The sequence below is a fragment of the Sipha flava genome, unplaced genomic scaffold, assembly GCF_003268045.1.
Source record: "Sipha flava isolate LNK unplaced genomic scaffold, YSA_version1 170_pilon_pilon, whole genome shotgun sequence".
Taxonomy (NCBI): domain Eukaryota; kingdom Metazoa; phylum Arthropoda; class Insecta; order Hemiptera; family Aphididae; genus Sipha; species Sipha flava.
The window spans coordinates 783,658-800,630 of record NW_020271906.1 but is presented as its reverse complement, the minus strand read 5'-3'; the positions used below and the strand labels follow the sequence as shown (position 1 = coordinate 800,630).

Sequence of the window (16,973 nt, the reverse complement as noted above, 5' to 3'; positions counted from 1 at the left end):
CTTACATAGGTTAACTTATATTAAATTTAAAGCAAAAAACTAACAACATGACAAATTTGTAATTTTGTTCGACTTGTAGCTTATACCTGTTTGTAAGATGAGGACAAAATGTAACACATGCAGCGGTTGCGTTTAGAACTTACCTTTTTTAATTTTTTATTAACATAAAGGCTTCAATTACAGAGATTATTAGCCAATTATTAGTATCTTTTATAAGTGCTTCCGAAGTGGTATCAAGAGTGTTCATATATAGTGTTCAATTATATAACAAATTATGTTGCAAATGTGACTTAAAATTTACATTTTAGGATGTTTTATTAAAACGTTGATTACACAGTGAGCATACACGGACGAGTAATAACAACTGTTTATTTTATTATTTTATCCACGCTATTTGATCGAAGAGACCTGTCATTTAATTGTTGACTGAACAAATGTAGATTATCTACCTAGCCTACCTAAAATACCTAGGTGTATGTTATTTGAATGATAGAATATAGATATAACATATGACAACGGTTTTCAATCTTTTTAGTACCGCGACCCAAATTTCCTCTGAAAAATCTTTCGTGACCCACATTATTTCACTTTTCAAAAAGAAGTAAAAAACAATATTTGTATTATATAAATATGTATACATTTTTATTAAGTATTTAGTATTTTATAGGTTTATAATTAATAAATTCTTACAAATGTACTTTTAATAATGAGTTGTATGCAAAATGTATGCTGGTTTTCTCTTTTGGTTAATAACAGCATTGACATCGACGTCAATTTTAGTTATTTTCAAACGTAAAGAGTTCGATAAGTTTAGCTTATTCCGATGTTTGTTTTTAATGCCCACCATTACCAAAAATTCAACTTCACACATATTTGAAGATAAGAATTCGAGTAGTGTTTTTATAGCTTCAGCTGAAAGAATTGGAATTGTTAGTTACTTTCATCAGTTACTTTTATATCATTTTTAATTATGAAAGTTTGAAATGTTTCAAAGCAATCATAATATTGCTTTTCAATGTTGTTTTGTCATAAATTAAGTTTTTCCATAAAACCTTTAATTTTGTCATGAACCGCAAATATATTGGCTCCTTGTATTCTTTGTAAATATATACTAATTCGTTAAGTTTACTGATTAATTTAACATTCATTTCTTGGAATCTATATAACTCTAAATATGTTAGTACTGAAAAAATAGTATGAAAAAATAATCGTTTCGTAATATATGACTAGATGTACGGTTATATTATTATTATGTAACTGCATGTTTGCTGTAATTGTACATAATTAATATTTTCCATGTTTGATAGATAACATATATGGCGAAGGACCTTCATGTTCAAATACCAATGAATCGGCCTAGGACATTTGATATTTCAGGTAAGTAATACGTGAGATTAATTACTGATTAGATATTGATTTGATCTTTGATATATTTTAAACATAAATACAATAAAACAATTACTCGTACAATATTATTTCCAGTAAGCTATGAATCACTATATATATAGATTTATTGACGTATTCAGAAAATCGTAAAAAAAAAAAAAAAATTATCAAATTGAAAATATATAAGACTTCGTCATAAAAAGTCTATATAATTGTAATTTGTATTATATTTTAGTTATTTTTAATAAGATTTTATTTTCCCATAGCACCTTTAGATTAAACAACTTTTTATTTTCAACGGAGATAAATGATAAGATAATTTTTAAAAAGGCTTATTGGATAATATTTGTATGGGTATATGACCTAGTAAAATAAATTTCAGCAAGTCTAATTATTATTACAAATTAGTTAACTTATCTTTAAACAGACGTGGCTCCACTAATCTAGAACACTGCATTTCTAATGAACCAGAGCAAGTTCCGATGATTATTATTTAAAAACAAATTAACGCAGCACACGGTGGCTTATAATATTAATGAAAATATACTATAATTTAATATAAAGTAATGCATGTTTTCTTGTTTTAATAAAATTCACACTAAATGCTATATTTCACCGAGTATCCCAGTATCTAAAACTGTACAATGTACAGTGTATATTATACATGTAATACCAGTGATTAGTTAACGACTACACCTACAAAATGTTTAATCTTTGAGGCTCAAACACCACCCGAAATATATTTTAATAAATAATCTCTCTCCTTGTCTTCCTTTGGAATCGTAACGGTATTCTAAACCATACAAACGAATTATTTGTAATATTACACGATAAAATAATTGATATAGCCCTTATTGCGGAATCTCACTTAACTAATAATAATTTTTATATTATTTGCACATTTTCTAGAAATAACTGACGCCGTAAACGAATGCCCTATTAATTTAGTTGTAACTCGAATGGAAGAAAATCGAAAATAAATTATTTTGAAACAACCCGTTTTTCGTAGCGTAAAATTGGCATGCTATCGTTGTACACAAAAATTTAAAAAATACATTTTTATAAACGATTTCCAAAATCTCTTTAATGCAGGTTTTGGTTGAAATAATCATCATTGGAACGTCACATTGGTATTTCTTGTGTACATTATTAATGTTTATGCATGTGAGAGTGGAGACGGAACAAACAGAATCGTGTTTCAAGATTGATGCAATATTTCAACCAGGATTGAACATTATACATATAATAAGATACTTAAGAGTTATTGATTTTATTGATTTAAAAGTGGTTTTGTTTTTCATTTTAGATAAATATTTAATCATGTAACAATATATTTATGTACGAATGTATATTCTTAAAACTGAAAACGATTGTACGTCTAGATTTTTGTGTGGGTACGCTAGGCGTATATGCCCAGTAATATTACATTATATATTATAACTGTGTGTAAAAATACAACTATTATTTATATGAGAAAACATTATAACGTAGTAAATATAATTATTATAGTATTCATTCATAACTAACTATTGCGGTTTTCAACATTACCATAAGAACACAATATTATTTTTAATTATCTACGCATAATGTAAGTGTAATAATAATATTATTTAATAAAAACAGTTTTTAATTGCATTTCGTATTCATTTTATTTTAATCTATAACCTTTATGATGTTACAGTTTAAGTTAAATACCGTCATAAGTTAAATATGCACGTGAAAATATTTTGTTTAAACAACATTATACTCATTTTCTTTTCAGCCGTGGTGTATGCCTAATTGTGGTGTATACAGGTGAATGCCTAATTTTATAAGTTTGTTATCCTCGTTTGATTTAAATAATAGTTAACAATTAGATGATCCAATTAAAATGAGATTGAAAACATTTACGAACATTACTATAGTAATTAAAGAAATATATTATAAAACAGTTTTATAGCGTAGCTTATAATATATATTCAGTAGAATTTCGTTATGTCGCATTCCAAGATGAACAGAAAGAATTTCGAATGTCGAAAAATTCGAGGTATTGAGTTTTATTAAAAATTAAAAAAAAGAATTATTTAAAATTCACGGTTTGAATACCTAAAGTATAAATACGTACATACATACATATAATATGAATTACAATATTTAATAAATTAGATTTATTTTTAAAAAACCGCCGTAAAAAATCTTTGTTTTTCATTAATTTTATCTGTGACGATGCTTTTCAAATTATATTATGCAGTAAAATCGTAAACTCCTACAACGGTATTAGTCTCAAAAAAAAAAAAAGAAGAAGATATTTGTGTTTTTCAAACAGTTTTTCATTTGTTCTATCGAAACTTCAGAGTGACTCCTCTTTTTCCGATCGCTTTTTACTATCATTAATGTTCTCGATGGTGTCTTATAAAACGTTATCTGTCCGTGTTCCACACAAATGTACGCATCATTGTTCATCTTCGCTTAGCGCGAGAACAAACTATCGTCCAACGGTCAGACGATCGGCAACCAAACTTCGTTGACCGTCAGAAATTGTTTGAGTCATCCATTATGGAATTTAATTAACTGTCTTCGAAAAATCTGCTGAAACTCATAAGAAGAATTAATTTTTGTACATTATTTTACATTTCACACTATGGTGTGAGCGCGGACGATGACTGTACTGAATATGTTGCACGATTTTCCATTCTTACCGCGATAAAAATTGTTTGTGAAAAAAGTTGTGCACCCGTGTTGGATATAGAAAAAATTATTAATTTTACATCGAGCTTTCGACATCGAAACGCAATTTAGTGGTGGTTTCATGTGGATTTCAACGCAGTTAGAGGTAGCAAAAAAAATTCAAGATGACGACGGTCGTAATAGAAATAATCTTTCATGCATGTAAACATGTATATTATAATTTCTGGTAGCATTTAAATTATTTATAATTTCCTTAAACTTGGTTGTGCCTTTTTTGTCCAATTATTATTACACGTTTCTAAATAGGCAAAGTAATATTTTAAAAAAAAAGACCAAAAGTCCGTAAAAACTCTCTATGTTTACTCCGCGATGCTGCTAATAAATGAATACCTACACGGTATGACCAGCATTATTATAGGCACAAATAATCTCATTTGTCTCCGTACGCTTTTTAAAAGGTCGTTCGGTTGAATTTTCTCGCGTTAACGCATACATCATAATGAGCTCATTGCTGTGTGTAAAATTAGCGTTCCTAGTAAATCCAACGTAATATATTTCGTTTTAAAAATTATTTAATAAAATATAAATAAATACTGTAGAGCACGTCTTCAGTATGTTTCACGCGCCGCAAACAGGCAAACGTTGCGTTAAACGCCGCCAAAATTCAACCGGTCCGTGCACGATTTCTTACGGAAGCTTCAATTTTTGACGTTTCGTCGACAGCGTTCATTTGTAATTCCATAAAGACGGGTGAAAATATGCATTAAACTTTGCACGAAAACAAACATCGCATATGCTATTACCGTTAATATTTCAACGGTGAACGAAGCGCGTTAAGAAGGATAATTATTATTCCTTTCACGTAAGTTTCTGTAGCGTATTATGTGCGAATTTGTTCTATTTCTGTTCCACCGTCGGTGTATCGGCTATCAAATCAAACAATGCTTCAAAGTCATCTGGTTTTAGAAATTTTTAAGAGCGTTATTCGAAATTGTTCCTCGTGTTTTGTCTTTTTCAATATAAAGTTTAGATGGACCTAAAGTTTGTAGTTTTCCAAGTTTTGATCGAGATAAAAAATACCGTCCACGAACACTATACTGCCGACTTCTATGTAATACGTATTCTGATTTCAAAATCCATTATGAGCATTTTTTGGATACAGTACAAAACCTTTGGTCAAACATGCATCGCACAACTTTTTATATAAAAATGCATACGTGAATGTACGTTTATTAGAGAGGGGAGTGGGAAGAACACAACAGAAACGTATTTATAACATTTTCGAATCCACGAAGAACGAAAATTGATGGAAAAAAATTCTAACTGGAATGTAATCGTCAATGGAAATTTTTTCAAATTGAACAATAGTATTTTCAATTTATTGCTAACATAATTATTTATGTTCATTCCTTTATCGTTTATAAATAAAAAGTTTTCATTTTTGTTGGTACAAAATATCCATATAACATCATGTGCTTCGTTTTTATATATTTTTTGGAAGCTAACGTTTTTTTCGATAGTTGGACAGCGACGTTTTCTTGGGTACGGAGTGTTATTCACATTTTTTTAGATTACAACTCATATTCATTGTTTTCATTTAAACATTTAATTTAGATCTATGTTACTCACCATTCGGTATATTAATCATAGTTATGTTTAAAAAAAAACAATTGCCTTCTTCTAATCTATGACAATAATGTCTCTGCGTTTTTGCCGGCATATATCCAAGTTCTGTTTCCATTTTTTACCACAGTATACATATTTTTAAATTTTAAATTGTTCAAGATTATTAATAACTGTACATTTTAGCCAAGTATAGAATATAATTCCATAATGTCGGAACAATTTAATCATTAAAACACGTTCACTTCAAAAGTCGAAAAAAATTTGATATTTTATCGACGTTTGTACACAAGTATATTTTTATATTTTATGTTTCAAATTTTGTCGGATGTCATAGTTAATATTATGGGTGGTTGTTATTTATTTTTGGTACGCGTAAAAATACGAAGAACAATGAATAATAATAATTGATCCAACATTGAAATATATAATAGTTAAATACAGGACGTATATGGTCACCCTGAATGTATTTAATACACTTATTAACAGTCATTTTTGACTACTGTAAGACGGTTAACAATTACAATTGCTTGATAGGTGGGTGGTGATTAGTACTAATGTATTTAATAGAGTGCGAACTTATAGTTATTTACTGTAATTAGATTACACAATAACTACATTTTGGATATTTAATTATTGTCGGGTAATGTTTGCAATTTATGATTTATGTATTTATCAAAGTCGAAATCAAACAATTTGAGTGATGTACAATTGTTTACTAAGTGTACAAAATAAACGTTCATATTCTTATTCTTTTATCAAAACAAGCAATGAACCATTTAAAAAACATATATTCAAATTTCTATGTTCAAATTTCCTTTAAATATGAGATTGATAAAGATTTTTTTATTTTACAGTTACAAAAATATTAAATTGTTGTAATTGCTACAATATTTTATGTAAATTCCTAAAAAATTGTACATAAAAATGTATTGCTTAATAACAAATTAAATGAGAAATTAATTCACTATTCATTGATGTTTTTCTCTGCAATTAAGCTTTTGGATAGTTCAAATGGGCCAAAAGTTTTGTGCATTTTATTATAAACATTATGTTGTACACAAATCAATTAAAATTTTCTCATTTAAGTTTTCATAAGGAGTAAAATTATAATTTAATTTCTTTGAGCATATTTAAATATTCTGTTGTAACTTATTTTTATTTCTACTCAAAAATAAATATTTGTATTATGTGACAAGTAAATTTGATACGAGACTTATCTTAATTTATAATGTCAATAGCCGATATTTACAATTATTTTTTTTTTTTTTTTTTTTATACAAGGAATAAGTAATAAGGAACTTATATACTATACAGTTATTTGGTGGTATGCTATATCTATTTGATTAACACCTTAATTATTTTGAAATAATTTTTTTTCTTTTTTTGGATATAAGATATATTTTATCATCAAGATTGTATTTTTATATTTGTTCTTACATATAGCTGGTATTCATATTTTACAAGAATGCACTTAGAAATATTGTACCGGACTTGGTATTTGCAGGTCCTGATAATTTATCCTAAAAATGTGTCATTAAAACAATACAAAATTAACAAGACACTAGGTACTAATCCTTTGGTCCTTAATTATGGTAAAATTGATGTACCTACAGAACATCCTTCAATATTATTGAATAATTGAAATTTCCTAAGTAAATAATTCAACCGAATTCTGTTTAATTTGAACAACCTAAGAGACTGCGTAATTTTTATTGGTCGGTTTAAAATAATTTATCCATGTGTGATTTATTTAAAAAAAAAAAAAATAACTTAAAATATATTCGTTATAAAAACTTAAAATGTATCATTGTGTTTTTTTTTTTTTTTTTAATGAATTATACATTAAGGTAAACAAATATTGTCGACATTTGTTGTATAATAAAACGATCAGAGATTTTATACACAGAAGTTTGTCACATCAAATTATTTGAACTAGTCAAAAACGATTGTAATTACTGTGACAGAATCTTCAAATTATCTGAAAAACGTATTTATTGGTTTTACCTATGAGATATAAAGAATGTTACGGGAAAAGTTCAACATTGTTCTCACGTTTTTCATTTCAGTTTTCTTTTTATACCTACAGTAAAAACGGTTTGGAATATCACAAAATATTATTACACCTAAAGTGCCATATACGTTCAATCGCTGATCTAATAAAATTCTATATAAGACTTTTGGCGCACTGCAGTTACTGCTCAAAAAAGTGTAAACAGAACACGATAAAAGATTATTACCTATATAAGTATTTCGTTTCCACCTGGCTCGTAATCCGGAAGCCGGACGATTTAAAATTATAAATATTTCAAAGTTTAAAATTCAGCGTGCACGTGATCGATGATTGTGTTTTTTTTTTTAACATTAATCTCTCGAGCAGCCGTACAGCTACGGGATGAACAATGCGTCTCGTTAGTTCGTGATTTTAGGCATATAATTTTACGCGATTCTTGTATCACCAGATTCATCCTAGTTGCAATATTTTATGTATAAAACGATATTGCGTTCGACTCCTGCGAATCGTTATAATATTGCGATTGTTACTAAACCGGAATTGAAATGGTGATGAAATTCAGACTGACACTTCAACGGGTTACACAAGCACGGAGAACAATCAACGCAGTACAGTGCACGGCACAAAACATATACACACGCAGTTATACATATATGTGTATCTAACATGTCAGCGTGTCATCCGCCTGGTTTCTGTTTCGTCATTTACCCGCTGAGAAATTACACAGTGATATATTAAGGCTTGTGCATTGTATACGTTTAATGCGTATAGCATAATACAATACGAGTATCTATTACGTGCGAGTTGTTTTCGTCGTCAAATCGTCCAGAAAAGGATTGACGAATATTATAATTAATCGCATTATGATTATTAATATTCAATGCCCTACGGTTATGTGTGTTATTGTATATATACAATTATTCTTTATACAACATTATTGTTTGATTAAATATTAAAAAAAAAAAAAAAACAGTTTCCCAAATAATAAATTATTAAAACTTTATATTAAACACTTTTGAATTGGACACCTGGTCATCGGGCTGCGTTGTGTTTATCAGAAATTAAGATGTGATAGGTAAGTGATATTATGAAAATAAAATAAATAATAGGAAAACGAATAAAGAAACGTTAACTACGGTATGAAAATTTATTAAATTAACACATTTTATAATACTGTGGTTAATGTATACAGCCGCTGTCGTGGCTTATTGACATTAAATTCTAAAAAATAACCAAAGTAATCGATTCATCAATTTCAGAATAATTTAAACAGACGGAATAAAAAAAAAAAGAAAAATTACAAAGTACAATAAGTTGTACGTGTCTTCGAAAATGTTGACAATTAAAGTAAACATTTATATTTATATGTATATATATTTATAAAAAAAAAAAAAGAAATATCGTAACTTAATATTTTTATAAAGTTTATTTGTTTTTTTTCTTTCTCTAGCTCATCTAGACAATGTAGCTATAATTTAATGGTAAATGTCAATACAAGTCCGATCGATCAAAACTTATTTTTATCGTGTACCTTCACTATATCCAAAAAATGAATTCGAAAATTTGAAATTTGAAATACGAAAAAGCAATATATATATATATATATATATATATATATACTGTTAACGTTACCATTGATTAAAACTAATCAAACAGTTTTGATTATTTAAATTAAGCATTTCGCTATTTCTGAAATTTTCAACACCGGGGTCCGTCGTAAGTGCCTTTTGTGCGGTATTGATGGCGCCGCTCTCGCCATGTCATTCGCCGTGCTTCATCCTATTTGTCGGAAAACAATTTGCATAATTGGCTATTTATATTCCAATACACTCGTTGTTCAAAAGAACGAAAAAAAATGGCTAAATAAAACACGTCAAAGACGCCTGGCAGTTGTAACACAACGATTTCAAATATTTTAGAATCGAGATTTGCGACTAAGGTGTTGAAACATACAATTAAAACCTATATCTCGGAATTTCGTGTGCGCTCAGCGCTTACCACTGCTCACGTTTCACATCTTGCTTAAAAGTTCAACTCCTGACAGACCGTAGTCGTTATAAATACAACGGTGAACTAATAACTGTAATGTGCAGCTCGGTAGCTGAATTATTAAGTAGAGAGGGAGATGGAGTCGAGTCGAACACTTCTTTTTCACATCTATCCACAGCTTTGTCCTTCCTATTGCCAAACTTTTGTTTCCTATTGGACAACTATCGTGATTTCAAGACGTTCGTTTGTTGAGCACTGTAGTCGTGGAGTGTTTCCTTTATAGCTACTTTTATTATTAACTAAAATCATAAAAGTCTTTTACTTACATTCTACTTATATTTATTTAAACACTCCAAAATTGGATTTTGACCTAAAATTAAATCAATACTTAATTTATTCGAAACCGGAGTTTGAAAAATGTAAAACGAAAGCTGTAACGCGTAATACAATAAAAACAACTAAATTAAAAATTATCAAACAATGCATTCTAAAGGTTAAAATGTTTGTCAGTAGGTACCATTAGAATCTATAGTACACATGGTGAAACATATTATTAAGTGTTAGAAATATATTTTTAAATTTATAATAATTTTTTTCTAAAAAATACATTTTATAAAATGCATTAAATTTATTTGACGATACGTCAAGTAACAAGATGAGAAGAATTATGATTAACTAAATCATTTGAGCACAATTTCGGTTCCAACAACCTATTTAAAGAATGTATTGATTTATTGGGGTTTTATTTTTATAATCAAACTGTCGGATGGTGAAACTGTTTAGGATTCTAAGTTTTATATAAGATCAGAAGTAGGTCATGCATTAATAATGGGAATTTTGAAAAATTGTCATTCATGTACTAACGTATGACATATAAAATACTAAAATTTAAAATATTTCTCTTTTTATTAAACCTCAATATTTATATGTGTACTACAAAAAATGTTTTAAGTAAATGACATGGAAAAAATTCAATAAAAATATAAATTGCAAAATCGTAATATATTGTAAGTGAAAAGATCGGTATCGAATAAGGGAATGCAATACCAAAAAAATGATAAATTGTAATTTTTCAACAAAAGAAAATTATATAAATTGAAAATAAGTAGGAGTTATATTATTATTTATGTATATGATAACTATCATTGCATTTATTTATTGTCTTATGTTGCAGAATATCCCATTCAAATAGATTCTGTGTATTATAACATTTTAAATACGCACACATAACACACATATATACTATACTGAGCAAAATCGAGCGATTGTTTGATCGAAATCGTTGACGGTCAGTCGGATACGATTGGTCCAAATATTTAATGAGTATTCTACTAAATTATTTTTCTCGTTTCTTTTAAATCCAATTTTAAAAATCAATTTCGAATAGCATATTTTAATCTTATCGAAGATACTTCGAATGCAACAAATCTTTCATCTATATAATATAATTATTATAGGTTTCGTTTATCACAAACAGTAATTATTTTCTTCTGACGATGAGTATGCTAAGTATTATAACAACAAAGCTTCGATCATCGTTCATAGCTGGTTATAATTTCAATATTAATGAAAAGAAAATGTATTTTAAAATCAATTTGAATTTAAATGTAGCCAATGCTCTTGAAACACATCTTTTAAGTAATGTAACTACTCGTTAAACAATTTTTATAAGGACGCACTTCATGAAATTATATACATTCATACATTAATACATTTTAATTTTGAACGAAAAAAAAATATCATAACTATAGACGTTAGAAAAAAACTATTTTAAAAAACAAAAAATGACCAATAAAGAATCAAAGACTTATCATATTTAATATTTGTCTACATAGTTGTTTGTATGACTGTACACAAACGCTTAATATTTATTATAATAATTAATTGTTTGATTGGAACTTCATATAAGTAAATAAATTATGGGAATTGGTGCATTTTATCTGGAGTTGAAGTATAAAACAATTTAGTATGAAATAGGTACCAAGTTATAAAATAGGTTAGAAATCAATAAACTCTTAGTCATTCTTAAATTGAATAATAATATTGTTAGTTAATTTTTTGCAGGGATAATAGCTCATATGAATGAACGTGAGTAAAAAACTTTTCAAATTATAGAAGTTCCACTAATATAAAAATGGTTGACGTTTTATTAAAGCCTAATGTGGGGATATTTTTTTTCCATAAGTAGCATTTAGTAATAATATTCAGATCGACGGATCAATTATAAACATTTTATACGATAAACATATTAAAAAAGTATTCCAATACGACAATACTGTAAAAGTATAAAAAATTTATATAATTATCAAGAAGTAGGTAAATTAAATTAATATATAAATAAAATAATGTAATTTTTGTTTTACTAAATTACTTTATCAAAATGAAATGCCAAAACTAGTCATCTGAGATAAAAGAAATCGCACGCTAGGAACATAGAAAGTTTGAAATTTGTGTTAAGAATATATAGGATACAATAGGGCGAGTATTTCAAGTGGCTAAGAAATTGAATAAGATAGATTGTTTGTTGGATAATGAAGGTGTATAAGAAGGGGTTAGGATACAGGAGGGGGATTAAGGAGACGTTCATTTATACGCAAAGGACGAAATGGTGTAGTATTAAGGGATAACTTATAACCATAAGGAAAAAGTAAAGAGTTACCCAAGCGTTAACGGTTAATCTGAGTAATGCAAAAAATAATGCATATATAGACAATTTTATGTTTGCGGACCAAGACTAAAAAGTTTAAATTGAGAGACACTTAGTTTAAGGTGAAAAATCTTTCCATTAGGAAAATCAAATATTTTAACTACAAAGAATAGGGATAAAATCTAACCCGGTGAGTGAGTAAGAAAAAAAATTTTTACTTCCTATATATCTAAATTTTATATAATTTCATACATCACTTTTTTTTTATAGTTATTTTATTCAACGTTGATATTTTATCCTTAGATATTGTTCTCCTATAGTATCTTTATAATATGCTATGTCGTGAGTCAGTCCGTAGATTTTTTTTTTAATTTACAGTTATTAAGGCCAAGAAACTAAAAGAGAGAGAGAGAGAGAGAGAGAAAGAGAGAGATATGAAATAGAACTTATGCAGTAGATTTTTAGAACTTTTTTTTATATTTTATTAAAAAAAAAAAACACCAACATTTTTCAGTAGCACCTGAGATGCAATATATATAAAAATCCTGAACTCTTCACTGGTTCGTAAAGTAGTAAAAAAAGAAAAAAAAAATACGAGAAAAATAAAAATCAATCAACAATACGTTTTTTATTGTACATTGTGTACCATTATATATGGAAGATATTCTCTCGATTAAATCGTTCTTTGATAACAGCCAATTTTAGATAAATTGCTTGGGATTTTCAGCACAAAATATAATTTAATTTGTGTTTCATTCAACCACCTCCTTTATTCATAGTGTATATTGTGTTTAATACCTATAAACGTAGTTTATAGGTATTAGTCGACGTTTTTAGTCGTTTATATAACCTATTGACTTCATAAGAGTGAGAAGGTTGTATTATATTTGACATAAAGTCAATATAATCTGATTTGTGGAGAACGTCAATTAGATTTTCAACAACAAAAGTTATACGCCTCGCTCTACAATGATTTAAAATCTTTTTTTGTATTTATCGTGATATATTTTATAGAATACAAAGAAGTTATCACGTTTGACAAAACTAAACATTTTAAGACATTTATTATTAGAGAATGAAATGACAAATGACAAAATATCTAATGACACATAGGTTAATGATAATATTTGAACTATTAATATTATTTTGATCGAATTTCGTATCCATTCACTTGGTGAAAAAATACATTTCTATTGTACTCGAACATATTATTATGTATATTGAAATATAGAACAATTTAATTTTTTATTTTATTTAAATAATTTTTTAAAGTAATAGTATTAATATAATTGTTTTATACTCGTATTGTAGCGGAACACCAGTCTAAATAAATAAAATCATTATTTTTTCGATTTTAAATTAATAATTGTTATTTAAATATTTTAAACTCGATGAATCGATAAAAACGAATATGTAAATAAATATGTGTTCGAATGAATATAATGTTTACGATATTAAGTAAATCGCTAAATGTATATGAATACATTCTATTAACTAACCGTTTATTATTGACGTCGAAAATCATGATTATTCTTTTCTGAGGTAAAATAATATCGTTTCCGTGTACCACTTTTTTCACCGGCGAGGTCACGGGTTACGGTATATTTTCTTTCGGCAATACGTGCATTTCACACAATAGGTTGACTAACGAAAATGAAGATAACCGCGTTGATATATTTTTATTTTGGCAAGCATATTTGTTCGATTTTGCCGTTTTTCGCGGACGTATATGGGTTTGAAGAAGAGTGATGATGAATAGAGCAAGTTTATTTGAATAGAAGAGGCATTTTATCTAGACGTCAATAACTATATGGACGCGAGATTGCATAATACGCGAGACCGTTTTGATTCCCAGTAGTAGTATTCTACAGCTTGAAAATCGATACTGCCATAATTTATGTAGGAAAAAAAAACTAGTAATCAAATCTGAAATAACCGTCGGATTTTTTTTTTTTTTCAAATCCTTTTGATTTATTAAAAGATTAATCTTTTTGATATTAAAACGTATTATTACGTATTTCATTTCGAAGAAAATATTTAATATAAGCTGCTATTTTTAATATTTATAAAATAACAACGTTTAATCGAATATCATAGTATCTTATAAAATACGAATTTATTTTTTGATTTCTATACGATTTTAATAATTATTGTTTTTTATTAATCGGTACAATTATTCATGCCCACATTTATACGTTTTCTATAAGGTTGGTGCTACTAGAAAATACTTATTAACAAATGTTTTTTTTTATTTACTTGATGACCGAGACAAACTTCAACCATTTTTAACAAAGAGTAGAACAACATTTTAACATTGTCTCTGTACGACTCTTTTGTATTTTTTAACAATGTAATTTCTATAATGTCTATAAGCTGTTTTTTAAAACGGAGAGAAAATCAAATAAACAATTAATGTTTTTAAACCAGATTTCGTAGTTCAAATATTATTAATAGCCACCATAAATCACTGCGATTATTACATTTGCGTGAGAAGTTTATAATTCGAGTTCGAATTGTATAACATTGAAAAGTTAAAACATTAAAAACAGTAAAAAATAAATTATGTATATCAAAATTTAATTAAATTTATTATATTTTACTGATAGTTTGTTTAACCTTTTAAATTACTATCTACAAAATGATCTTATGAATTAATAAATTTATAAAAAAAAAAACTAAAATTACCTTAATTTGTTAACAATTTAAAAATAACTTGACAAAAAACAAATATGGGATTTTTTTTTATTAAACATAAATTAATACTATTTTTCATTAAATTTAAACAATATTTAAGAAAAATTAGTTTTTATTAATTAACGCCCATCCGGACAAAGAGTATACATAGAGTTACAATAAACAAAACAAAGGGAAAAAATAAAAAATATTAACAATAGAATATTAAGAACATTAACTATAAAGTATTAGTATTAAAAGTACATGGCAGTTATTTATCCAAAACCAAGTCACAAATAGCAAAGTTTAAATTCGGTATCAAAATTTAAGTCAAAAGCAACACTGTTGCATTCTCTTAACATACGAATTATAGGTTCATTAAAACAATATTACTGTGAGTGGAAAATCACCTAAAAAGTAGTCGTGGAACGAGTATTAAAAGTGAGAATATGTTAGCTTACTTTATTAAGTATTTTAGGACAGTTTATTTTGTTGTTTAATAATTTATGAATAAATTATCTATCATTGAATTTACGTGTCAATGTAAGAATATATAAGCCAAGTTCGAGTTCAAAGTTAGCAACCAACATGTTTAATTTAAACTTATATTATATAAGTATGTACATTAAAAAACAGAATTGAACATTGTCAAACGTTTAACTAGGCTTCGTAAGGACTTCATATTATGGATTCAATATGAGAACGAACGATTGAGCAATAAAGGGTTTTTAAGCAAATAATACTGGTGAAATCTCAACATTAACGTCTAACAAATATCGGCATATGCAATGATTCTGAGTAAATAAAGTATATATGTTCGTTAAATGAAAAACCAGCAGACAGGATTAAACCGAGATTTTGAATAGAAAAAACTGATTTTATCATATGGCTGTATATAGAGTGGTTAAAGATTTAATGATTTTTAAGTCTCGTGAACGGTACTGACGCATTCATTGATATTTATTTTAATCTGTTTATGGTACACCAATGTGATAAATTCACAATATCCAACTGCAGTTTTTCATAACTTTTTATAGAATTGACCTTGATATAAACATTTCCAGGTCATCAGTAAATAGCGAAACTGTACAGAAATCAAACATATGTTTCACATCAGGGGTTCTTAACCTGTGGTCCGCGGCCTTTTAGGTGTCCGCGACAGCTTTAACACATAACACACGTCAATACGTGACATAAGTGCATTATTACAATATTGTTGGATTATTATTATTTTTTTCATTACATAAGAGATTACATTAGGATGTTCAAAAAATCGTGTTTCAAAAATTAAGTGTAATAAAAATAATTATAAATATGCCTGTTTTTTTATGTTTACTTATGTAATTTATTAGGTATATAAAATAATTATTATGTTTTTGGTTTTAAATAACACAAGATGATTTGTAAAAAAAAAATGTATACGAAAAAAAATTGATAAGGGGGTCTGCGATTTCTAAAAATCTTTTATCGGGGATCCGTGATTTACAAAAGGTTAAAAATCGCCGTTCTACATTGTTCATAGATAATTGAAAGAGCAAAAGTAATAGTTGTCCTCTCCGGGGGACTCACGAAGTTATGGCGAATGGAGTAAAAACGTTGAGTAAAACGATAATCTGCTGCGTTTGCCCTATTAAATGTGAGCTTGACCAGAATAATAATGGGTCACTAATACGGAGGATATTAAGTTAAATAATTAACAATGTATGGTCCTCCGTGTCGAATGGCTTACTAAGGTTAGTATAAATGGCGTCAACTTGTCCTTTTTTTACCAATGATACTAAGAACTTCAGTTATAAATATGCAAAGAAGATATATTAATCAGTGACTCGTGATCAAAGTTAATTTAATTAGAAATACTTTTACAATCCTACTCGGTGTACACCGAAATGATAAATAATCGGCAAAAGCGTTGCATATGGTCTTCACTACTAACATATTTTACATTGATGTGATTCGTAGACGAGGGTAATCCGT

At 27.5% G+C, this 16,973-nt stretch overlaps 1 protein-coding gene across 2 annotated transcripts in view; it reads left to right on the top strand.

Moving 5' to 3' along the window:
- The window catches only part of LOC112679918 (probable G-protein coupled receptor 158), a 35,404-nt gene extending 32,416 nt beyond the window's left edge, over positions 1 to 2,988 (top strand). The window contains exons 11-12 of one of the 2 annotated variants that reach the window (XM_025549865.1): positions 1,308 to 1,377; positions 2,479 to 2,988. In XM_025549865.1, the coding sequence (XP_025405650.1) occupies positions 1,308 to 1,360 (53 nt within the window). In that variant the 3' untranslated portion in view covers positions 1,361 to 1,377; positions 2,479 to 2,988. The other variant, XM_025549866.1, reaches the window with a different exon arrangement.
- The last annotated feature ends 13,985 nt before the right edge of the window (positions 2,989 to 16,973 follow it).